Here is a 26,722-nt window from a genome sequence, read left to right as displayed (position 1 = left end):
ACCTGCTGCAAACCATCAAAATCATCGTCAAAACGCTGACTAGACTGAGTAGAATCCATCATCTCACCACTGTCTCGAGTTCTGCTCGAACCATTGGAAAACCCTGTCTCACCATCGTGAATACCAACTCAACCCTTTGTGGGGCTGCACCCTCAAATTGGACTTGACGCCAACCACCAGAGGTAGCCCATCAACTCAAACTATCTCAACATCAACTGGACTGCAGCAAAAGTGCCAAGAAGTCCATCTCGACGTGGTTGAGCCCCCAAAGGCAAGAATAAGGTACTGTTAGGAGGTTCCATCACCCGGCTGATTTTTGGGAACACAGTGACTTCGAAGTTGCCTCTTCTCTGCCTTTTTCTTCCATGACATTTTTTGACTTTGAGCTATTTAAGTGCCGGAACATCCCAGTACATCTAACCAGGGTGCCACTGTACAACAGTCTGCATTTTCTGTGTTTGCTTTGCAGGGGTGGGTTTTTGCTAATGTTTTAGTTATTTGATTGCATTTTATTGTCCGACTAAAAGTCTATATTTGAATAGAACCTTGATTGGACATTCTTCTATTTTGGAACCATCCTTCATAAGCTGTTTCAGTTGCTACCATTGTTATCAGCTCAAACCACTGCTGAAGATATAACATATAAAAGACTATGAAACCAGAGCGCTACACCCTAAACAATGTTAAGTGCCCTCTCATTGGTCATCACATTTAATATCAACAATGACTCCTACATTGTTGGCACACTCCTGTTTTAATAGGTAGCCAACACGTGCAAGCATACATGCGGAATGCTCCGGCTCCCTTTTATTTGGCGGATTGACCTTGAAATAGGAGGGCACTTGGATGATTGGATTGGACTTGATGATTAGAACATATGAAATACTCACAAGCACACCTGCCCTTATTCTGAGTAGTAAAGCTCATCAACACAGGACACTTTGGCAATACAAAATCCAGGTTGTGTCTTACTATTACAAAGTTATGGAAAGTGGCTTAGCACTTGGCCACGCAATACTTTTAGAAAGCCCACAAAACACGTATTGGCTACCTATTAAAACAGAAGTGCGCCAATAATTTGACCTTGGGCTAGTGTCAATTGCTGTGACCACTGCAGGCTACAACAGAGTAATTTCTTCTTGATACATAGTCCTTAGCTCGATGGAGTATTAGCCCCAACCTTTTAGGCACTGGTGAAGATATAGCCTGTCCTCGGCCTACACAACCAAAAAAGGCGAAGGATGTAAAACGTCTGGGCTGTGTCCATTTCACCTTTATGATTGGGATCACTGCTGGCTACGTGGTAGTGCAAGGCTGAGGAGCCAGTATAGCCACTACTCATTCCCGTACTCCTGCGTAGCAGTAGTCATTTCGTCACAATCCCTTTGTGCACACCAATGCCCAGATCCTGCAGAATCCCACGGTGGAGGGTTGCAACTCAACAATTGCAGTCTTTACGGTATGGCCCGAAGAGACTAAAGTAATGATATCCTGGTTAAAATAAGACAGAGATATGAAGTGCCAGAGGACATGAGCAGATGGTCCAGGCAACTTGAGGCATGTGGTCTTGAAAGAGACCCGGGGAGACTTGGGTATGGAAGTTCCGCTGGGAAAAAATGCAAAGTAAAACTGTGCAATGGGCTTTGATGCTGCCCCATCTGCACCGCAAATTATCCAAGCAGTGAGAGGTATCGCAGATTCAAGTAAAATGGGAAACTGAATTAGGAGAGGAGACATTGGATAAAGAATAGACAGATGTTCTGAGTAACATGAAGAAATGTTCTTAAAGCAGCAAAAAACACCATCTTCAGGGCCCAATGGTCACCGGCCAAGTTGTTTGAGCAAAAACGAAGTGGTGCTGTGCGTCTCTAGATGCAAGACTGCTAGACAGGTTTTGGATTAGCAAAAAGATCTATTTGACAGATGTTAATAGGATCAATCTTGCCCTGGGGTCAGAGGTAGAGATGAGGCCGCTACTAGTGGTGCCGAGATCAATATATATAAACATGCTGTTTGAGCGAAGGAAGCAAACTCTGGCTTCTACAAGCAATCACTTGCATGAAGAGAGTCATCCTTTGCCAGTGGAAAGACTAAACCAGATGTGGAAACATGGTGCTGGATAGGTTTGCCAGATCAGAGGAGAGATCATTTATTCAGGTGGACAGCCAAAGATGAACCCTTCTGGATTTACTAACAATGATTCTACGCAAACACTGTAATGCTCTCCATTGACATCCATGTTGTCCTCTGCACGTGACCACCATATTACTTGGTTGTAGAAAGACTTCAAAGTGAGGCTCCCACACGGTTTCCATTGTCATCAAGCTCATTAAACAGCAGTGCAGTTTCTCGCATGACCACCAATCTTATCCACAGCTCCTTGGCTTGCCAAATATTCCCAGTTAAAGGAATCAACATTGTTAGGTGTAAACTTCAACAAGAAATGTGGTTGCCCCTCTACTGGGAACTAACATGGTTCAAATAACTGGTTGTGCAGAATTTCTCCCACTCAAGAGGGTCCCCAACATCGTTTTAGCTCACTGACGTTTCACAGAGGAGAAAAAAAACATTTGCATATCACTCTGGTCCCACCCACAAGGGCAGTCCAGTACCGAAATGCCTGGCAATTCTCATCTGAACAAGAGTACCAACAGCAACCCCAGACACGTGTTTCGACCTTGCTGGGACTCCTCAGTGAGGTGTAGCCGAGCCCCTCTATGGCACAGTGAGGTAGGGGGACAAGTCTAAATTACCCGGGCTGAATTAGGTTTAAACTTCATCTTGGGGTTCAAACTGCTCAAATGTCTCGTCGCCATTGGGCTCTGTGCTCATTGGACGGTGGATGAATGTGTCCCCCACTCGGGATTCCATCTATATTCATAGATGCTCCATTTATTTTGACAGATTTTTGTGTGTCTCTAAATGGTACCCTTCCTTGGGAAGAGATTCCTTTGTGTAAATACAGGGGTGCAGGAATGATCCCGGTTGCCTTTGTTATAACCGTGCTCCAATTCCCATCACCGCACACGCGCCGCCTGCACAGAGGGACCATGCTGCTGTGCACATAATGAGCCCTTGCTAAAATGGATTTGATAGTCTAATTATATCCTGCAAATATCTCGTGGGGAAGCTAAAAAAACAAAAGGACAATGACACGGTATCCTTCGAAGGTTTGGCACGGCCTTGGTTGTGCCCCTACGCCTCGTGGCGGTGGCGCCAGCTTTCCTCCTCTTCCTCGCTCGGTATTTTTTTAGAAGTATCTCTCACTCCTGATCTGATCTGAATATATAACTCTGAATTATCACAGCAGAGGAGATGGGCTCACACCTTTTTTATCTGTTGCCATGGAGATGGGAGTACATTTATGCCAAGGCACGGAGGGGCGAGGAAGAGGAATGGAGTTGTTTTAGAACGACTCAGTCACCCCTCCTCACAAAAACGTCCCCATCTCCTACGCCGACGGAAAACATCAAAAGCGCAAGGGGATCAAGGGAGGAAGGCAAAGGCGCACCAGACGCTAGGGTAGGCAGAGAGGCGATTTGAACCCAGTACCCGCTCTGACCTTGCTGCATAATACAAGCTGGCATCGACTTGCTCAATCACATGTTCATAATGCCCCTCCTTGATATGGTCCACGGCCACTTTCTTTGGTCAATTATTGCCCACTTTGACCAATCATTACTTCGTCTCACCGTCCAATTATTCAATCAGTCCAACTCACCATCAATCACTTCAACCTATGAAAAAGCATGCCAGCCAACAATCATGCACTGCCACCTACCATAAGTCACCCGACCATCAATCGTTTCATCTTTGAATATATTCCGGCCATGCCCAAGCTTTTACTTCACCTACCAGCAGAAGCATGGACTCATCAGTACCTGGCTCAAACAGCCACAGTTGGTTCTCTCGAAATATCATTTCTCACCACTCACCACCATTTGCTCTACTACCGCCATCAGCCACTTCCACCCCATCAGCTCCTTAACGTCGTCATGTAGTGCTTCCACCAACCATCCGTTATGCTTCCCCAACGTCAATCACTTTAGCCTTTCATTTAATTTGATCCACCACAAATCACTTGCACAACCTATCAATTGCTCAGGCTTACCAGATACCTCATTCTAGGTCATGATTCTAACCATCAATCACTTTGATTCAAAATAACATTTTTTCGCTCAACAACCTTCAATTGCTTTTAGCCACCGCCAATAGTTGTCCACCTTGCCTCACTCTCTCCAAAGAGTCCATCAATGCTTCCACTCATCCAAGGCTTCCCTCTTCATAAATTGGTTTAATCAACCATTATTCCCTTGCCCATCATCATTTTGAAATGACTGAATATGCTCCAATCTACAACTAATCCCTTCAAACCACCAATCGCCTTCATCCACCATCACTCAATCACGGTCCCATTACTTAGCCAAGCATTCATTGCTTCGACCAACTATCAGACATATCGCCCCACTCCACCATACATCGCCTTTACCCACCATAAACGTTCTGAGCAATAAAGTGCTTTATCCGAACATTCAGCAGATCATGAATGTTCATTGGTTGAACCAATCGACCCCCCTATCGCTTAAATCATCTAACCAACCAGACCATCTAATATGCCCACCCCATCCATCATTACAACCCAGAAATGGCATCAACCCACCAGCCAGCAATGGATTTAACCCACCATCAATTGTGTGTGTGCCCAATTAACCACTGCCAATAGTTCCGACCCATTCTTCAGCCCTTTTTTTTTTTTTTTTACACGCATCAATGCTTTAACCTACTGAAGTGGAGATATACCCCTCATCAGAGCTTCAGCAAATGCAGGTGTGCATTTAGCATGGTTCTATGTGAAAATGTTGAATAATGAAGATCGCACACAAAAACACTTCAACAAACATAGCTGCTGCTGAAATTGCATGAGACTAGACCGATGACATGGACTGGCTTTGGCACACTTGCAAAGGGGGAAAATAATACAAGCATTAAGTCTAAAGCAGGGTTTAATAGGTCGAGGGCCCCATAAATCTGGCTCGCCAGAGATCTCCATTAAAAAACATGTTTTCCTAGGCTGCACCATTATGGTTTATCAAACGTATGTAGCATCAAACGTAAGAATGATTGTGGAAAATAGAAGACACATCCCTGGTGGGTTCCTCAGCTGGGCCTGGAAGAAGAGCAAAGGAGAGTCGCAGTGTTCCCACATGGACTGCTCAGAGCAGCGCTGCACCCCCCACCCCCTTTGACGAGTCACTGCTGTAAAAATATGCAAATTAGGTGCTGCTATTCTGCACCCCCCACCTGTGCCTGGTATTTCGGGGCGATGAGGATGTCTCAGGCACACAGTGCATTTATCGTAGCCTGGGGACCATTTTATGGAAGTGCTGCCGTCGTAGTTGGCACCTGAGCCCACGCTCCCAGACGACACCAAGTGCAGCCTACGCAGCGGGCTGAAATGCCCGCAGCGTTCAGGAGGTGGCCCAGTCACTGGCGTAAAAACATGCTTCCCCTTTGAGGGGCCTAGGACGCTACTCGCAGATCTCGTTAGGATCTAGACTTCGAGATATCTGTCCCTTCGTCTCAGCATTGGAGCAATGGAAGCGGCGTTACAAATAGCGGTGGTGCAGGGTGAACAGTAGTAGTGAACTGCAACATATGCTTCCAGGATGCATTCACCCTCACCAGCCTGACTGCCTCTGCTAGAGTCCAATGCAAACCATGCCAGGCTCTGGTGATGCGAACTGACTTCACCGAGAACGCGCCCCCATCAGTGAAGGGGAAGGGCAGTCAAACATGAATTCCTCAGTAAAAAGATACCTGGAAAAAGAACAGCGGGGAGCCACCTCTCTTGGCCTCAACCGTGAGCATGAACTGCATGTAGTCACAGCCTTCACATTATTTGACTTTCAATGACGCTACTGAACTGGAGCAGAAGAACTGACAAAATGGCTGGTACAAGCGCTGCTGAGCTTTCAAATGGTTTTTAATAATAACTTTGCTGTGGTTAGTACATAATAAAGCAGGTGCACATTCATTGTATTTAAGTTGGCTTAGAACAAAATAAGAACAGTGATACAGTCTGTATTTACATCATTGTTGGCGTTTCTTAATATTGGATCTATACTAGGATAACACTCCTCTATACTCCCGGAGGACATCGAAAAACGGACACCCATATTGTTTGCCTAATTTCAAATGAAAGATTTAAAAAATAATAAAATAAACACGTAACAATGTCTTAACTTCTCCATCGGGGGAGAATTCTGGTCAACACTAAACAGTAAATAAAATAAAACATGTTTGTCAAATGAGAAGACTAGAATATTGACAAACCTATTTTTCACGTCACTTTATCCTGAAAACTATCCTAACAAACATCAATTTTCGATAATGTTATGCGATATATTTTCAAAACCTTCATTTAAACATGTAATTGATTTTTAACTTACATTAAAGTACAAGCTCTGGACATTTACAATTTAAACATCTGTTCCAAGAACAGGGTTGGTCATTCTCAAAAGTAGTAACTTGGCCACGATTACAAATGGCTCGACATGGGAAATACAACACTGACACAAAAAAGAAATGATAAAACGTATTTCTTTCATGCCTATGAATTATACTTGTTAATCAAAGCAGTTGTTGCGTGGCACTACAACTTTTACAATTAATATCAGCATGAATTAAAATTATTACCCAATACCTCTCATGGTGTAAGAAACATTTCACAAACGTACTACTCAAAAACTTCCAAATCAGTCATCAGAATAGGGAGAGTCTACCTTAAAAATTGAAAATCAATTTTCCCCTATTAAAAATGGTGGCTGGGCAGAAAACACACCGTTGTCATTGGGTAGCACCCCACCGACCCTACACTACTTGTACCATTACCTCTTCGAGAAGGGCTGATTTCAAAGCTTCATAGGCCCCTATTCATTCCAATCACATTAGTGCAGGATAGTGAAGTATAAAGACTACAGATTTTGAACATAATCTGTAGTCTGTGAAATAGGTTAAATATTATCCCCCTAAAGCGACACTGCGCCTTGTGATACACAAAGACCAAACCGGCAATCATCACACAGAACCTACTAGCAAAGAAGTGATTCAATTCTTATCCACTTTGCTTCTTTTGCTGGTTCTTGTTTTAATCAACATTTTACTAGCATTTTTGTGCAACAATATTTATCATTACTTTCTAGCTCTAAAGAGATTTTGATAGGAGTGCTCATGAGCCTACATGTGTGAAGCACAGGTCTGCTTATCCATCCTTTGGTTAACTTTATAAAAAATAAATGTGACAAGGCGCAATAATGCTTGACTGAAAACCATTCAAAAATCCAACTACACTCAAACTCTCAGGACTTGCATCAAATTGTGTGTACATTTTGCCCCTTTTGCTGCATTGGCTTACACCCAGAGACTCACAATGAAAATGTGCTATTAGCATGGGAGTAACTCTGAGCCTTGCCCGCCCCATCTCTGAAACTATCCCCTTGCAGAATCTTCTCGTTCCGGTGCGACTGCTGCACTCTTGACTGACAATATCACCACCAGAGGTGACAGCTGTGAGGCTCTGCATCAGACCCGCACCAAGATACACCTGAGCGTCTGTGCAAACCATGAAGTGCTAGTACCAACTGTGCAATCTATGGACTCGTTCAGTAGCTTGAAGGGAATTACAAGGGGTCTGGCGCTGAAAATTGATCTACAAATTTAACTGACAATTTAACAGAGACCATGGTTGCCTTGGAGAGAACACATTTGTCTACGACCGCTTTCACCTTCTCAAAGCTATAACAAATTGTTGGACTTTTTTCCCCTGCATGTATTTGTAAGCTTTTTTTAAACAATGTTTTTAAAATACATACCCCGGACTTAAACTTTATTTACTTGGTATTGTATAGTGCTATACTACACATCACTCCACCAAAACTATTTGTTGCAGAGCTTGGTTGGTGTTGGGCATTAGACCACAACTACCAAACATGTACCAAGTAAGCTTTATGGCTGGGTGGCAACCTGCAGCACTCCAGAGGTTTGGCCCATGACTCCCATGACACCGCACCATTGACTATGCTGCATAGTGTTGGTTTCAGACGGTTTTGTTTATCGGTGATGTAGCTGGGATGCTTGCTGGGTTACCAGGGCAATACCTCTCTCCTTTGACACTACGTACCAGTGATACGCGGTAACCTGGGGATACCTCCAATCTGCGTTACACCTCAATCAGCCAAAGACTTGAAGATTTTTCCAAGACAGGAAAGTGCCCACTACCCTCGGCTCAGTATCCATATGTGGGGTACAGATGGGGGATCCAATGCATGCTCGTACCAAGCCATGTGCTCCCTTAATCCAGAAGCACATCTGAACAATCTGATGCAGTGCGCCCTGAAATTATAGCAGGTGCAGCAAGGATGTGGTCGACGGTCCGCGTCCTGCTCGACTCATGGGACTTGAGGACATGGAGGTTTATGCTGTACGTGGTTAAAAGGGAACTTCTTTGCTTCTTGCCTCGTGGGCAAAAGGAAGCAAGTAACGATTCACCGATACAGACCCAAGGACTTAAACGTGCAGTTAGAAAAGTCAAATAGTCAGAAAGGCAAGGAGATATAGCTTCAACAAGAGCAGAGACATGAAACCTCACTGAACGCAACTGGGTCCTCCTTGCAATTCACAAAGCTGTATGTCCTGCCTTTAATCCTCTGCATCCCCCTCTCTTATAATTCTTAGGGAACCCATAACATTCTACCCTTTTAAGTGCCTTCATATTAAATCCTGTTCGTGTATTCCTGCGTTGTGCAGAACTCAATTCCTTCCAAGCTAGTTGTACACTATACACAAACCAATGCACAAACACGCGACATTCACCCTGGGATAGATTGTCTTAAATAAAATATTAGGTCTAGGTTTTGTTTCTAATATTAGATTATGGTAAAACTTCTAAACCTTACAATTATCTTTTTGAAGAGCAATACATACAGTTTTATGAACTGCCCCGTTTTTCCTACCCAAAAGCATTACTCGCTTCCTCCCATTCTATCCTCCTCTCTGCGGTCTTAGCCTCCGGTCTATTCTCCTCCCTAATGTCACCTGTACACAACGATTGGCTACCACATCCACGGTTTCATTCACCTTCCTACTCCCCTGCTTGCCTATCGGACAAACACACAGCGCTTCGACGCCACGAAGTATGGAAGGAGGCGCTATACAAATCGAAGAAAATATAACAGTATAGATTCTGCATCAGGCACTGCTTCACAGACAAGATCGAACACTATTTTAGCTCGTTACTAAATAAGGAACGGCGCAAAAACAATTAAAAAATGTAAGGCCATACGGAATCTGAACCTCCGATTACCAGAATTAGGGAAGCCGAAAGCACGGGAAATGGAACAATAAAACAGAGCGGCGTTCCTCCTCTCACCAAATGCTGTAGGATACGGGTTTGCGGTTTATGGTGATTTCGTCTCTGGGCAGATGTTAAACCGCTCCCTGTAAGTCAACACATTGCACAGCGAGTGCACATAACACACTCGACCTAACCCTTGTTTACGGAGCCTCTCGCGCAGCCTTCTACCTGTAACAGGACACGAGAGCAGATGCCTTTTAAAGGCCCCACTGGAGAGCAAGCCAAAGAGTGCCACTTATCACGATATTAGCCCCCGTATGCGCCACCCCGTGCCTGCCGTGCCCACCGGGATGAGGCCTGGGGCCGGCAGGTTTATCTCTACACTTCAGAAAGGCTGGCAAGTCTCCTCCCCAGAGACCTGGCTACCAGGAACACACACTGCCAGATCACACAACCTTTCTGTTGCAGTCCATGCCCGTGAATCCCAGAAGTATATGGCAGCTGCTTTCCGCCATCGGTGGTCACGCCTGTGCACCCGGAAGTATGGGTGAAGTGGTTCCCATCTGCTGTTCATGCCTTTTCACACGGGAGTAGAGAGGTAGACTGTGACCCGAGAAAGGTAATTTTCAAGGCTTCGCACGCCGTTAAAATATAATTCCTTATTCCTGCCTGCCGCTCTTTTTCGGTAGATGGGGAGCAAGTGCAAGTGGATCTAGGTCACCTGACCTAAGCCTCACCCACCTGGTGCCTTCCTGCCTGCCGCTCTTTTTCACCACTTAGCAAGCCCCGCTCCATCTGGTGCCTTCCTGCTTGCCGCTCTTTTTCACCACTTAGCAAGCCCCGCCCACCTGGTGCCTTCCTGCCTGCCGCACTTTTTCACCACTTAAACCCCGCCCACCTGGTGCCTTCCTGCCTGCCGCTCTTTTTCACCACTTAACAAACCCCACCCACCTGGTGCCTTTCTGGTTGTCGCTCTTTTTCCCTACTTAAGGAGCCCTCCAGCCTCTTTTCTCTTGCAGATGGGGAGCAGGTGGAAGTGGATCTAGGTCACCTGGCAGCACCGCCCACCTTCTTAGCCCTGCCTCTTCCTTCCTGCTCTTAACTCTTAGATCAAGGGCATCTCTCGCCCGGGCGTCTGAAGCGCAGGGCAGTCAAAAAAAGGGCAATTCCTGTTTGGACCTGTTCAGACCAGGAAGACCCAGGGCCCGGCCCCCTGCTCAGACAGCAGGTAAGCATGCACAAACATGTTTCTCCCCCTGTCCCCACAGGCCATCCCCACCCCCTCTGGTCCCCACGTGATGTTCCCTTGTGCCCCCACCATTCTCGCACACATGTGTTGCCTGTTTTGCTTGATTCTTCTAACCTGCTTCCCTCTCACCCCCTCCAGCCTACTTCTGCAGGAGTCTGTCCTGATGAATTCTGGTTTCACCATCACCGTCTTGTGGCCAATGCTGGACTTCACTTTTATGGACTTCATTCATTCACGGTGCTTCACCCTTCTCAACTCTCATGCTGGACTTCCTTTGCATCTTGTACTCATGGTGGCCCGGAATCATGCTGTTCCCATCTTCATCTTGTATCCTGGCTTGCAACATTATGTCTTACTACTGACTTCTGCAATTGTATTCACTCTCCCCTCTTGCTTCTCCACTCTTTTGACTGCTAACTCCCCTGTTCTCTCCTCCTTTCCCTTCTCTCTTTTCCTATCTCCTCCCCTTACTTTCTTCTATGCACTTACCGTATCAGAATTGTCCCTGGACCTAGTATGATAGCAACCTCGTCTGTCTACTCCCCATCCCCTTACTGGTTTTTTCCTCCCCACCCCATCTCCAGCACTATCTGAAATGTCGCCAGGCCTAGTATGGTAGTCGCTTGTTTTTTTCCTCCCCTACCTTTCTGCACCCCTCTCCCTCACCTTTTGGTTTTCTCTGGCTCTACCAGAAATGTTGTGAGGCCTAGTACAGTAGTCGCCTGTCTGTTTCCATTTCCTTCCCACTCTCCCCCTCCCTTCCTTATCTGTCTTAGCTCTTGCACTATCTGAAATGTCGTCAGGCCGACTATGATAGTTAATTTCACATCCTTACTGTTCATGGCCTGTAAGAATGTCATTGTATTTTCCCTTGTTCCCTCCCTTGCCTTGAAGCACTTGGAAACACATTGTGTATAGGCACTAGCGCTATATAAATAAACCATCATATCATATCAATGCCGTCGGTGCTCTGCTTTTTAACTCTCAAGAAAGTTCTGTGAGGCGTGACTCGAAATGTATGGGACTAAAGAAAGTAGCTTGTTGGAGGTTATGACGCCTCATGGCATACTCCCTCCCCCCCTCCAAATTGCAGCACAATTCATGCAACCAAAAAAAAAAAAAGTCGCATTACAGAACTCAAGTGCAGTTCCCGTTTTGGAAACTTCTCCTTTCTTGCCAGTCAGCCTCCTCAATAAGCCGCCTCCAATTCCCAACCTCTCCTCCTCACTCCAGAAGAATAAAACGGCAGGAGAAGAAATGAGGGCCTCCTGGGCCTTGGTCAGCAAAACTAGTCTCAGATTAGAGAACAGTCCACATCAGATAATTTCATATTAGGGGGGCTTTCACTCCAGAATGTAGCCATGACAATGTATGTGTGGCAAGCCATGAATGGTTATAACATCCTGCTGCGCCAGTTATAAGGCCCAAGCAGCACAAGGGCCTTTAATGAGGATGCAAGATCCGGACAGGTCTTAACACCCACCAAATTCATCGTAACTATTGCACCCAAGCACTACAAACGGAGTGCATACATGCCAACCCCACAGATTTAGGCAGTAGACTCCAGACTTTTCATTGAAAAATATTTCCATTTTTCACGTTCTCCCGCCTAAAATAATTCCAGCACCAATGTATTCCTATAGGGAAAATAAGCTCTGGATTTCTTACAGAAAATCTCCCTCCTAGGTGCCACGGAATGTTGGCATGTATGACGAAGTGCTAAGGGCCTATTTTTTGGGAAGAATACATGGGCCATGTCAAGTGCACCACCCAAGATAGTCATCAAGGAAAATAAAACTTTAATAAACATGGCTGTCATAGAAATGGCTACTGGGCTCCAGTAGAACCGCCATAGCAATTTCCAAGCGGCCGGCAAGGAGTATCGGAAGCAAAGTGGGCAGAGGTGAAGAGGATGCTGTGGCTACAGTAGGAAACGGGTATGAGTTAGGCAGGGGTGGACCAGAGGCGTAGCCAGAATGGTCTAATAAATGGGCACTGGTGCTAATGTAGTTGGGTCCAGCACAGTGACATTAACACCTGTAAATGCCCACATAGCGCTGCTGAGAGGGCATTCACAGATTTTGGGTGGAGCTTGCCTGCTCAGGCCCTATCCAGTCTACACCTCTGATGCGGACTGTCAGCTTGCTTGAATCCAGGCATACACCAGGAGGTAAAATCGGCTTTCGGAGTAATTTAATTGGGTACCGGGCCTGATGCAGGGTTCTATTTAAATCTCAAGGGAGTGAGAAATAAAAGTATTAAGAAATGTCCTCTTATGGAACTTTTTACGGCAAAATGATTAATCTATCGGGAAGCCGTGTGCAGTCACATTTTCAGATATGAGTGCCCAGATTAGTTTAGCTGTCACAGCAGAGCATTTCCCACAATGCGGCCCGCGTGGCATCAAGAACGTTCCAGACTGCAATCACAAATGAAATATTCCCATCCCGCCGAACACGACACAGCACTTTGAAAAAGGAAGCCTGGAACTAGAGGCCAATCACAGTAGAAAAAAGGTTAATCAGGTAGCACCTGAAAACCGAATGTGATTATAGAACCGCTTACAACATATGCAGGGTCAGGTTATGGAGCGCTTTACAGCATGGCCATTGCCCGATTACGGAGCCTTTGACAGCTTGATCATTGCACGATTACGGAGCCTTTTACACCATGACCATTGCCCAATAAAGGAACCCGTTAAAGCATGACACAGTCTGATTAGGGACCTTTTCACCGCATTGGCATTGACCAATTATGGATCCTTTTACATCAGGTCCAAAATCTGATAGCGGAGCCTTTCACAATATGCGTATTGCCAGATTATAGAGCCTGGTGCAGCGAGGCCATTGCCCAATAAGGGAACATTTTACAGTATATCCACTATATCATTAGGGATCTCTTTAAAGCACGAGCATTGCCCAATTATGGAGCCTTTTTTATACCCCAATCTTGCCCCTTTAGGGATTTTTTAACAACATTTACATGGCCATATTAAGATGCCTTTCATACCATGATCACTGCCCGTCTCTATGGAGACTTTGATTCCATGACCCTTACCCGTTTATGGAGCAAAGCCCTTTGGAGGAGTTCTTGCTTGATGCATCTAAGCAAGGAGAACAATCTTCATATATCAAAGCGGCAATGCCACTATAAAGTGCCAACAATTTAGATGTCTAAATATTCATTTTTTTGTAATGCTTATCTGAACCTACCTAGGTATCATAGCTAGTTTACATTAGGGCTATTTGGCACAACACTGCCGGTTTCCAGCAAACACTTAGCATACCACTAGCAGTTTGCATTATTCCCAATCATCAACACATTTATCACCACATAGCGATGCCACAGTACTCCAAACACAACCCGTCACGCTCAAGGTGTGTCAAGTCATATAGGTCATGCCGTTATCGGAAAATAAGATCCCAGTTTGATATTCCCAAAAGGATTCTATTTTGACATTGCCAGTAAGCTTGGCATTCCCAGTAAACTCCCAAATTAACCTACTGCAGGACAGTGCAATGAAAAACCTTAGGTCAACTTAAAATTACCCACAGAGTACAGAGCACATCACTATTAAACATGATCCAATCACAAAGCATGTCAAAACAGGAAAGCTCAGGGTATGGAGAAGTATTCTGCACGCCGCTTTACAGGAGAGCGCCTATTTGGCTGAGAACACATTGCAGAAGGATCAAACCACAGATTCGTCGATTCGCAGATTACAGCAGTGATATCATCAGATTATTGAGCAAAACAAAAGGAGGATACGACAACAGTAACATTCTGAGATTATAAAGCAAAGTACAATATGAGGATTCATAGTTTATACACCACACCAGAGAGACATTATAAAATGGGAGAACAATTCACATCAAATACGTCGGAAGACCCTCCTGCATAAAAAATGCACCACACTTTGAGATCGATAGTTCCAGAATTGCGGTTTTATTGGCACACACAATTCCAGAATATTTCTAACAGATTGCCCTTTATGGTAACACGTGTTTCGGCAATTAATCAGTGCCTTTCTCAAACCAGGGCTGTAGTGTCAAACGTGTCTGTATGTAGCGGTCTGTTCAAGTAGTATTAACCGGGTTAAATCCCTGAACGGCAGAGAAACTGCTCCAGCTGGGGAAAGATGCACTGACGGCAGCCGGAAAAGGCAGTGTTCGGGAATACGGTCATCAGGCGCAGAGTGCATGCATTTCTGGAACTATCGAACTCAAAGTGTGGCGCATTTTTGATGCAGGAGGGTCTTCCAACGTACCTGTTACATAGAAGCGGGGTCATGGACCTCTATCTCTCCAGCTAGTGCGACACAGGTACAGACATTGTTACAAAAAATTGTCGCGGAGTGTCACAAGTTGGCTCTATCCAACCCCCTCCCTTTTTCTGATTCAATTCACATCAAAGACTACAAGAATGTTGACGCTGTTAAATGGGAAGCATGGTTGGGGAACAGAAGGTCATAAAAGAAACATGTTGGGGTTATAGAGTATGTCACAGCAGCAAGAAACTCCGATTATGGGGCACGGAGGAGCAGAAAGATTCTCAGATATGGGGCATGGCATAGTAGAAAAATGCTCAGAAATGGGGCCTGCATAGCAGAAAGATACTCAGGTTATGAAGCATGGCATAGTAGAAAAATGCTCAGATATGGGGCCTGCATAGCAGAAAGATACTCAGGTTATGAAGCATGGTATAGTAGAAAAATGCTCAGATATGGGGCCTGCATAGCAGAAAGATACTCAGGTTATGAAGCATGGCATAGCAGAAAAATGCTCAGATATGGGGCCTGCATAGCAGAAAGATACTCCGGTTATGAAGCATGGCATAGTAGAAAAATGCTCAGATATGGGGCCTGCATAGCAGAAAGATACTCCGGTTATGAAGCATGGCATAGTAGAAAAATGCTCAGATATGGGGCCTGCATAGCAGAAAGATTCTCAGATATGGCGAATGGCATAGTAGAAAAATGCTCAGATATGGGGCCTGCATAGCAGAAAGATACTCAGGTTATGAAGCATGGTATAGCAGAAAAATGCTCAGATATGGGGCCTGCATAGCAGAAAGATACTCAGGTTATGAAGCATGGTATAGCAGAAAAATGCTCAGAATATGGGACATGGAAAAGCAAAAAGGTGCTCAGAATATGGGGCATGGCAGAGTAGAAAGGTGCTCAGGTTATGAAGCATGGTATAGTTAGAAATGCTCAGATTATGGGGCATGCCAAAGGCGAAAAGTGAGATTATGGAGAAGGTCACAGCAAAAATATAATAATGTGATGGAGCATGACACAGCAGAAAGATGCCCAGGGTATGGGCATGGAAGTACGTAAAAATGTTAGGCCTGTGAAATATGGAATAGCAGCCATGTACTCAGATTGTACAGCCTGGCATGACCGAAAGATGCTCATGTTACAGAGCATGTCTGCTCAGTATAGGGGGCATGGCAAATCGGAGATGCTCAGTTTACGGAACGGCATAGCAGACCTATGCATAGGTTGTGTGCCATGCCATAGCATAATGTTACTCATGTTACTGGGCATGGCAGTTCAGTTGATGGGGTAGGTCATAGTAGAGATGCTCAGGTTATAGAGCATAGCATTGCAGAGAGATTCTCAGGTTATAGCATAGTAGAGAGATTTTCAGTTTACAGGGCAGAGCAGAAAGATACTCTGGTCACGGGCATGGGATACTTGAAGCATGCAGAAGGCCACTGTAGAAAGCATGCAGAAGGCCACTGTAGAAAGCACGACAGACGAAACATGTTCAGGCTGTGGAGCTTGTCACAGCAGAGCGATGCTTACGTTAGGGGGCAGGTACGAGCAAAAAGAGGTGTAGGTTACGGACCAAGTCCCCGCGGAACCCATGCTGCACAGTGGTAGGGTCGCACCTTACCTGGGATAATGGCGACGGTGTCCTTCTCCCACGACACAACACTGACGTATTCCTGCACAGTAGAGGTGATGAGGCACTTGAAGACAGCCACACTTCCACGCATCGACCTCTGGTCCTCCACCCGCACCGTGTAAGGTTCCCTGAAAACTGAGGGGAGAAGACAGCCGTCACGTCACATGTGGTCTCCCAGCACTGCTCTAAACTTGTGATTCACATGTGTATACAATCAATGAAGATGCAGGGCAGGTAAGACCTTGCGTGCCATTAAATCATTCACATGCCTCCAGCTTTCCCCTAGCTGTCTTACTTGTATTGCTCTCTGGGTCATTCTCATACCATTAATATATGTACTTTTATTATTTATTTATTTTTACCACATCCTCTGTTGTGCATTCATTAACCAGTGTTTGAGGACAAGTGTTTCAATGCCGCCTCATTTGAAAGGATATACCAATCAACAATAGTAAAATCATCTTAGCAAAGTTACACTTTAAATAGATTCATTAACAGAAACGAAACAGTGCAATTGTGAGGAATTCGACCATCTGCACAGGGAGGGTGCATTTGCATGGGCTTTTTTCAAAATTTTGTAAGAAATGGAATGATGGGAGATCAACCTCGGAAAATGTGTGGGGCTAATCCACACACATTTTATTATGCCCGCCGAACAACAAACCCATAGTCAAGTGTACTCTGGGGGTCACACAGCCTACAGGCACAGTGCTACCATTCATAATTTAGATGGAATGTGACAACCAGGAGTACATGAAAGCATCTCAAGAAGGGGGAAGGCAACACCTTCAACCTGCCATGGCCAGCCTAATTAAATATCAAAGGTTCCATGGATCCGCCCTGCCCATTGTAGTTCTGTGTGGTGGCAGAGCATACTGGTGGGAGTTAATTGAAGCAGGCCTGCGAAAAGGCCTGGTCGCAGAACTAACAAAGGGCAGGAAACCCCGGCACCTTTTTGATATGCAATTTGTCAGCTTGAAGCTAGCTCCCACCTCTATGTATGAAGGGCAGTGAATGTCATGTCTGGGACAACTGTTTACAGTAGGCAACACCTGCAAGGGGCCCCCCTTTCAGAGGGTAGAAGTATGTGATTTGATGGAGACAGAAAGTCCTTTCTCACCACAAAGTTCAAGGTAGACCTGTGCTTTGATCAGGAGCCACAGAGAGCTCAATTAACCAGAGAGACACTTCGATCCACAATAGACAGGAAGATGGATGTGACTTAGTGGTACACGTTGTCACACCTTACCTTTCCTGTTGCAAAGCACTCCGATTATGACCTCGCGCATAACAGAAGTTTGTTGGTGGGGACCCAGGATTGGTTCATTAAGGTAGGGTTAACCTGCACCAACCACAGGGCCTATTTGGCTTTAAAAAAAGAGGGTTGAGCCCCCCCCTTTTGGCAGATAATCTGACGATTGCGAAAGGAGTAAGGAGGAGTCATTTAGACCCTGGCTGAAGGTACAGTGTGTGCCTTACAGCTTCCACCAGTGAAGGAAGGCCAGGATTTCCAAGAGGGAAGAAAGATCCCTCCCCTAAACTCTCCCAGGGAACAGAGGGAGATACCGACCTCCGAGGACCCGTCCAGCAGCTCCAGAACCGGTACCAAGCCAGCACCGAGCATGCCCTGCTAAGTAGTGCCAGAGAGTCTCTGACCAAAGGACAAGGATGGTGCCTGCAAGCACTCTCCTCAGCCTTGGAACATCCACATTAAAAGGACGACGCATGCCCAGCGAAGAAGCTAGGAGGAGTTCCACAGCAAGCATCAACCAGCGTCTATCTTTTAAGGACATTTTCGAGGCAGTCGAGCCCTTGAACAATGACCGGCTGCACCACTGACTGTTGTCACGCTGCAGTCACTGAAGCTGTCTGAGATGCCTTGACCAGTGTTCCAGATCTGCCAACCAGCACAGAGACAACAATTCTTGACCCTGAGCCGCCGTGTAGGCTAGCCTGCAGCCGTCTGTCCAGCCTTGCTTGCCAAACTGCCTGCCGCCGGATACCCGCAGATGTCTCCTGTCTTGAACTCTGTTGCAGGAGCTGCAAAGCATCCTGGAACCGACTCAACGCTGTCAAGCATCAAGATGATCTCAAGCATCAGGAATATTGTGACTCTTCTGTCCCCCTGGCCCTTCTCTGAAGGCTCCTAGTGACATTTACGACCCCTTGTTCCCTTGATGCTGAAACCAAATAACCTTAAACAGTGAAGACTGATTACTTTACGGACCACCCTCCTGTATCCTGAGTGCATCCCTTTCCTGTGTGTCCTCTGTGTTCCTTTACAGGGTGGGTTGTATTTTGCAGTGTGCTAGAACTGTTTGTTGTAAGAATAAAGTAGATATTTGTAGACAACCTTGACTGGACAGTGCTTTTATCATTGGGTTATAAATGTATTTTCACTGTGTTGCAACTAACCAACGATCCACGACCTTGCAGAGATAAGCCTGCCGTTCCGTCAACGTTACCAAAATTGGACAAAGAGGTTTATAATGTACTTGTGTTCCCAATCTGTTCAGCTCCCATCTGGTGGTGCTGATTAATGGTTTAGAAACCGATATTCATCACTGAACACCCGGAAGTTGATTTGTCATATTATAGCAACAGGCATTTGCAAAGCCAACGGTTTTGGCTTTTTCTGTAGTCATAGGATAAGCTTTACACCGACACTGCCATTATTGTTCTAATTGGCCAAACATTTGTAAATGGTTGGAATATGTAGGCACACGATGCACAGGGCCTGGAAAATGCCTAAATTCTATAGAAAAGTAAAAATAGATTGCTTTGCCATTTTTGTTTATAACAGGATTTCAGTGCTGAAGGTACGCTTCGGGCATTTTTATTTCTCCAGCAGATGCTTTGCCACTGTATTTATGCTATTAAGTCTCTGAAGGCTACATAGAAATAGACGATTGATGTTACTGCATGATAGATATAGCTCAAAGAGAACCCAAGAAAAAGTGTTTTGGGCTGGGTAGGGCAGACAGCGGGGTGTGGGCATCGCTTTATGATTAGCATGCCCATCGACACTCAATGGGTGGGTAAATAACCAAACAAGGACGACAGGTTGTGTGTCCCCCTTACAGCTAATCTCCCTCCTAGCATTACTACAATGGAATAGTTTCAGCTTCAAACTGGCCCTGAAGCAACACCTTATAGGCAAAACTAAAAAGTAGGTAGGCTAGAAACCCGTTTGCCCGCCGTGACTGGTAGTTTATGTTTGACTATGTGTGCAGTGTTCACTGCATAACTTAATGGATTCTTGTGCGCCTTTGGGAAGTCTCCTCTCTGTAGTATTGTAGATGGAAGATTGACACAAGCAGAGCATTCATAGTGCTAGAATGCCTACCCTGCTGACTGGCCAGCTGGCATTCTGAGCAGAGCCACTTCAAGGAATTAAGTTAGTCTTAGCTATTTCTCAGAAGACCACAGACAGGGCCTGTGTCCATGACATGTGCGTGGTAACAGGGAGTGGTTTACAGAGCTTACATCGGTGCAAGCATGCTCTTCAGGGCAAGAAGGAAGGCCTCGTAGGCCAAGATCTAGAGCACAGACCCTCTAAAATGCAGGAGAATGAACGACTACTTTATTAGTTATGTTGGGCCCCAATGAAGACTTGCTCAATTCCCACATCATAATCTGGGTGGGACTGCCCGGGGACACAGGCCACTCGAGATTTCGAGTACACCGAGGGGCAGCAGCTCTAGGACCCAAGGGTTCTGTTGGCTTCCAAAGGTGCTGCTACGTTGAGGTTTCTGAACTGCAAGCATGTCCCAGGAGTTTACCCTGCTCCAAAGCTCCAAAGAAGGTTTTGCAACTTTGAATTGTCCAAGGCGGAGCATCTTCTGCCAAGACGGAGTAAGAATGCTGTGCTTCTTGAGGTGCATCGACAGCCCCAGCTCACGCTCAATCCCCTCTCTGCCCATCACAAGCCCGTCAAGCTTTCAAGAGTCTGGAAGAATAGAGGGGTCTGTGTGCACAGGTTCCTATTCTCCTGCCATAGAAACAGAGGGTTTCCATGGAAATCTTAGCAACAGGAGAGCAAAGACAATGAAAGAGGTTACAGAGAAAGGGCGGGGATGCCCAGCTCAGATAGTTGGGCATGACCCCCCCCCCTGACACCTCGATTGTTGGCCACGCAGAGTGTTGACTGCACCTTCTCGCACACCCCACCCTTAAGATTTCTTCCTATAGTCGACAGGAGCAGCCATCCCCACCCGTCTCATCTTCTAGTGCCTTGAATGCCAACGTGCTACCTTTTGGACTGGGTCCAACAAATCAAAGTGGGATGATCCTGGCTCGCCGGATTTTAACACGGTGGCAGCAAACCAATGTTCTTGGGCCTCTGGTTCTATAATTAAGCGCTATCCTTCTGGGAATAATGCACCACAGTCATCTAGAACGAGCACCACACCGGCCTCAGGGTAGATACGCCAAGAGATGGAGAAAGGTACATTTGCTTTACCTCTGGCGTGCCAAATGCTTCAAAGGGCGACGGGCACTGCTCATCAATTCCATTGCAGGGTAGAGCAGCGACTGTACTGCCATGTCTTTCCTGGCACACCTACTCAAATTCCTAAGATCAGCGATGCTAAAGGCTCTTTCAACCCTACCTTGCACTTTAGAGAGACCCTAAAGTGAGCACAGCGTGAGCCTGAAAGGTGTCCTTTTCTGTAGCACCACCCTTCTCAGGCGAGTCAAGGAGGCGCTCACCTGGTGGAGTTTCTGCACGCACCTAGGGTGGCACACTAGTGGTGCTTTAAGGTCTGTTGGCAGAAATCACAAGCGGTTTGATAAAACAAGCAGCTTATGCAGTTTACAGCAAAACAAGTAAATTCCAAAATATGCAAGGGAAATGGTCACCTTTAGAAGTGGGCTGTGGAGCAAAGGGATCATGTGGGGGGATCGAGGGTGGCGGTATCTGTGGAATTCGACCGTCTACAAGTTGGGTGTGCGCGCACCTGGGATTTCTTTGACATTTTAAATTGAATTATGGTAAATCAACTTCCAAAAAATGTGTGGGGTTAATCCGCACACATTTTCCTATGCTCACAGCACGACATACACATAGTCCTGTGAACTCTGGGTGGACACAGCTTACAGGTGCAGTCCCCCTGTCATATTCAGTTAGGATATGACAGGAGGAGTACTCAATGCACCTCCAGGGGAGGGAGGGCCAAACCTCTCCTCCTGCTATGGGCAGCCTAATTAACGAACAAAGGCTCAATGGATCGACCCTATCTTTTTGTTGGGCAGTGTAGCTTGTGGCAGCAATTCGCATACTAATCAGAAAATAACTCAAATAGGTCCAAATGGAGCCTGGCTACAGAGGCTAACAAAGGATCCAGGAAAACACAACAACCTTTTCGTATACAACTGTGTCAACATGATGCCAGATCCTGCCTTCATTAATGATTTACAGTGAAATATCATGTCTGGGACTGCACATTTACAGTAGTCATCCCCCATGGGGACCCCATTCATAAGGTGCATGCATGTGGTTTGGCAGAGCCAGAAAGCCTGGTCTCACCACAGCTTCAATGGAGACCTGCCGCTTTAATCAGGAATCACAGAGAGCTCCATTAAGCAGAGAGACCCTTTGATCCACAACGCACAGGAAGATCGCGGGGACTTAGTATTACATGTTCTCACCCCTTTACCTTTTCTATTGTAAAGTTGACTTTTAAGAGAGGGCTGAGACCCTCTTTTGGCAGGTCTAAAGGCTTCACCAGAAGCAGAAAGAAGAACTCATCTTTGGACCCTGGCTGAAGGTACCAACTGCCTCACATCTTTAGCCAGTGAATGAAGGCCATGATTTGCAAAGAGGGAAGCAAGATCCCTCCCCTAAACATCTCCCAGGGAACAGAGGGAGATACTGAATCCAAGGGACCCTCCAGCTCCACCAGAACCGGTACCCAGTCAGCACACAGAGTGCCCTGCTAGGCTCTGCAGCAAGTTTCCTAGGTGGGAAGTGCCAGAAGGTCTCTGAACCCGAAACCAAGGACAAGGCATCTGCCTGCTACACACTCCTCAGCCTTTGGTCGTCCACCTCAAAGAACGACACAAGCCCATTGAAAAAGCTGGGAAAAGCGCCTCGACACGCATTTAACCCTGTCTGCCTTAAAGGACATTTTCAAGCCAGTCGAGCCCCTTGAGCTTCAATCGACTGCAACGCTGACTGTTTTTATGCCACAGTCCTTAAAGCCATCCAAGATGTCTCGACCTGTGCTTCAGAACAACCTACCAGCAATGAGAGAACGATTCCTGATCCCGAGCAGCCGTGTAGGCCAGCCTGCAGCTGTCCGTCCAGCTTCGCTCGCCGAACTGTTTGCCGCCTGATACCCGCAGCTGTCTCCCATCTTGAACTCTGTCACAGAAGCCTGCCAAGCGCACTGAAGCTGACTCGACCTCGTCGAGCACCAAGAACATCTACAAGCAAAATGCACATTGTGGTTCTGTCCCCCTGGTCCTTCTACGAAAGCCCCTAGAGACGTTTTAAGACCCATTGCTCCCCTTTGTGCTGAAGCCAAGTATCCTTGAACTGTTGCGACTATTTACTATACCGACCCCCCACTTGTCAGTATCCAGAGTGTATCTCTTGATTCTTTCAAACCGTCTGTCGTCTGCATTCGTTTACAGGGTGGGTTGCATTTTGTAGTGTTGCTAGAAATTTGTATTGCGCACATACCTAAGGGGATACCAGCAACTGGGAGCAGATGGCCATTAATATAAAACAGAAACTGCAAAGAAGTCAAATACTTGCTGTAGATGCAGTAGTATTATGGGGCGCCAATAGCCGCCCTATAGTTAAGGTGAGTCGGAGACACATAGGTTAGGGTTAGGGTTAACCCTATTTGATTTGAGTAAAAGATTTGACCGAAATTTTGAAAGTGATTAAATGTCTGCAGGCTTCCCCCCGACTGCAACGTTTCGTAAAAAAGAAAAAAGTTATTAAGCGTCACACAAATGCGGCCTACTTCCTATTCATTTTCCCATAGACAAAAAGGGTGCATTTTTGCCAAAGCACACTGCCCAAACTGCTAGACGGATTTGGACAAGGTCCATAACAACTTGGGCACGAACCGTTGACTAGCACGCCATGCATGGTTTGGGGTTATTCTGTGCAGTAGTTCTTTAAATATTTGACAGAGAAGGGGTTGCCCTCTTCCCCACCAAAAATAAAGATATCTCCCATGGTGCATTGCAGGATGATTTTCAGAAATGAAACAACCGCCATCTTGTTTTTCTCTCGATGCAAGATATATTTGCGGCTATAACCGAGGCTATGGGAAAATGAAACGCAGTAAAAAGGTACAGGCAGGTCAAAAAACATACAAATGCCATCAGGGTAGAGGTGGTGGATGGCACCGAGTGAAATTTGGGAGTTGGAGGGGGTCCAGGGACCAGGTTTGCAACACAGCTTTCCGTGGCCATGGCTATAGCCGCGAATAGCCGATACCTGAAAGCAAACTGCGTCACAGAAGCAGCGTGATTTGGGGTGAAAGGGAGAGGGTAGGGGAGGTGAGGAAGGCACTTGGGGAGTGGGGGAGCTGGCACAGATGAGGGGGGGCACTTGGTGATGGTCTGGGAGGGCAGGGAAGCATATTTTATTCAGTCGTTTTGCCGATATTCGCGGCTATATGCAAGACTACGGACTACAGAAACCCACGGGTAAGAGTAATTCTGTATTCACGGCTATTTTTTGGGGGGGGTCTCCATTTCATTTATTTTCAAAAGTCATTTGTATAGGTATAGTGACACTGTGGGTGAAAAATGACTGGCCATGGTCAGTGACCTGGTAGGTATTAGAGAGTCTTATTTTCGAAGGATCTCCACTCGCTCCCAGTGCAGGAGAGCGCATCCAGTTTAAAATCGGCACATTAGTTCATCATTCTCTCTACAGAAAAGCCCCTGAACACCTCAAAGCTTTGGTTACAACGTACCAACCCATGAGGACGCTGCAATCTTCTCTTGCACAGCTGCAGGGAGTTAGGTTCTCAAGAACCAGGGGTCTCAATAGGTCTTTCCCGGCCATTGCGGCTTCCTTCTGGAATGCCCAACCGGTTGCTATTAGAGCTATGTCTAATCTACGGATATTTAAAAAAAAAATGAAAACCCATCTTTTCAGGTAACTTCTAGACCTTCCGTTTCCTTTATCCCCAGTTTACTTGCTGAGCTGGTGAACCATGCTGTCCACTGTCCCGTTTAATATGTTGTCCTTGGGTGTTTGTCATGTCCTGATGCCTGTGGGCTGTTGTGTTATAAATAAATAAATAATAAATAAAAATGTGTGTTTTCAGACTTTTGAGCATGTGAGACTTTGGAGAAAAATAGAAGAAAATTGTTAAAATACATTAATTTTGTTTAGGTTATGTCTTCTCTTATGGTATTATATTGTGTGGCTGTGAAATGTTTGCCCATCTAGTTTATTGTTATGTCATTTTCTATGCTTTCTTATTTTTCAGTTTCTTTACATAAGTACATGAGTAGTGTTGTACTGTATTGATTATTTAAGTAGGATTGTAGTATAAAACGTGAAGGCAGTCCCCCTTTTAATTGACTTTTTGTAACTGTAGTTATGGTAAAAGTCAATGAACTGTAGCCACGGGTATTTTGTTATTATTTATTGTATTTGTGTATTTATGTATGACGTGTAGTCCTTAAAAGGACTGTTTTGGGGTACACTGAATGTAGAACTTTAGCACATCAGGAGTACTGTTCTGATGTTATGAAGGAACACTGCATTTCCTTAATTGGTTAGGTGTACTCTGTCATTTCTACAGAAATCGGCCATGTAGAACTGTATGTTGTTCGAAATCCATAATTGGTTGTGGTCTATCATGATTGCTGAAGCTGCTTTATTAACATTTCTCCGGGGTTTCTCAATTTTACCATTAAATCTGGTGGTCCATCTCCATTTTTGCCTTTGAGTGAGATTCAAAAAGAGAAAGATGGTGTGAGGAAATAGTTCCATTAGTTTTCCCATGTCTTGTTTTATCATTTAAGTAAGGGACACCTCTCATACATTCACCAAATCATTGCTCCACAATGAATTAGTATGACGTCTGGGTGCCCTGTACTTCTCAGACTTAACAATTTTAGAAAAACTTGGAACCAACGCATTCCCAGTAATCCAAACCATTTAATTGTAAAATCTCTCAACCTAGGTCCATGTTAATATTTAGTTTCTCGCAAAAAGCTAGCAACCAAAACAGCCAACTGTCTCCAATCAGCCACACAGTTTTCAAACCAGCCATGACATCTGTAGTATTTCTCTGTTTCCAGGAAAATGATTCCTAGTTTGAATTTCTAGTAGTTTGTATGAACAGGGTATGTATGATGTGTGTTTGTGTTGTAGTTTCTAATTGGTTGATGGTGCTGTTGATATTATTTGCGGCTATGCAGCAGCCACCCAGCGCGCAGCATTACTATTCGTGGGTAGATACCACCCCGTCCCTTCTGCAGCCATGGCTATATTTGGGCAAATGACACGTCATATGTTTGTGGACGTCTGATAGCCGCGGCTATCCAAAATATTAGGTGGGGTGGCATCTTATATGAATTGAGTGGGGGATTGAAAGACTACGGGAGTGGAGGAGGACTATGAAGAGTGGAGGCAGGGCTGATGGGCATGTTGGGGAACTGTTTCTGGAGTTTGGTGGAGGGAAAAATGTTGGAATGTCTTAGTAGGAAGGAAACAGACAAAAAAGAATGCTGCAAAAAAGAAAATCGTTTTAAAAAAAGTAAAACAAAAATACACAAACTGAACAAATCACAGTAAAAAGGGAAGTAGGATTAGGGTAAAGGTGGGTAAAAGGGATCAGGAATTTAAGGGGTAAAGTGCCAAAAGTGCTTCCAGTCACTGAGAAACTGTTTCAATAGCAAATACAGAAAGCAATGATAAATGTGAACAACTTTTTTGTGGGTGTGGTGATTATTTGCAGCTACGGACTGCCGCACCATCTTCTTGGACAGTCTTGTACGTGCGGGTGTCAAACGGTGTGGGTGTAGATGCGTCAATATTTCGCAATGTTTGATTGACTTGTTTGTTCACGCACATAAAATTCATGAGTAGACGTAGACCTGCAGCCCGGGATTTCATTGGTTGGTGGATCAAGCGTGAAGACGTGTCAAGGGAGGTTGACGTCCTATTTGCACGCAGGTCATATCAGACAGCATTGGCGTATTTGCATCGCGTGAATACATTCCAAC

At 45.5% G+C, this 26,722-nt stretch overlaps 1 protein-coding gene across 3 annotated transcripts in view; it reads right to left on the bottom strand.

The window, feature by feature from the left end:
- DSCAML1 (DS cell adhesion molecule like 1) overlaps positions 1–26,722 on the bottom strand; it is an 866,449-nt gene that overhangs the window by 715,870 nt on the left and 123,857 nt on the right. For all 3 annotated transcript variants that reach the window (XM_069614464.1, XM_069614465.1, XM_069614463.1), the window contains exon 3: positions 16,502–16,648. In XM_069614464.1, coding sequence (XP_069470565.1) covers positions 16,502–16,648 — 147 coding nt within the window. The remainder of the gene's footprint in view (positions 1–16,501; positions 16,649–26,722) is intronic.

This window comes from Ambystoma mexicanum, chromosome 9, assembly GCF_040938575.1.
Source record: "Ambystoma mexicanum isolate Mex_15411 chromosome 9, UKY_AmexF1_1, whole genome shotgun sequence".
Lineage (NCBI taxonomy): Eukaryota > Metazoa > Chordata > Amphibia > Caudata > Ambystomatidae > Ambystoma > Ambystoma mexicanum.
Note: the sequence above shows the minus strand (reverse complement) of the source record. Positions and strands in the feature narration are given on the sequence as shown.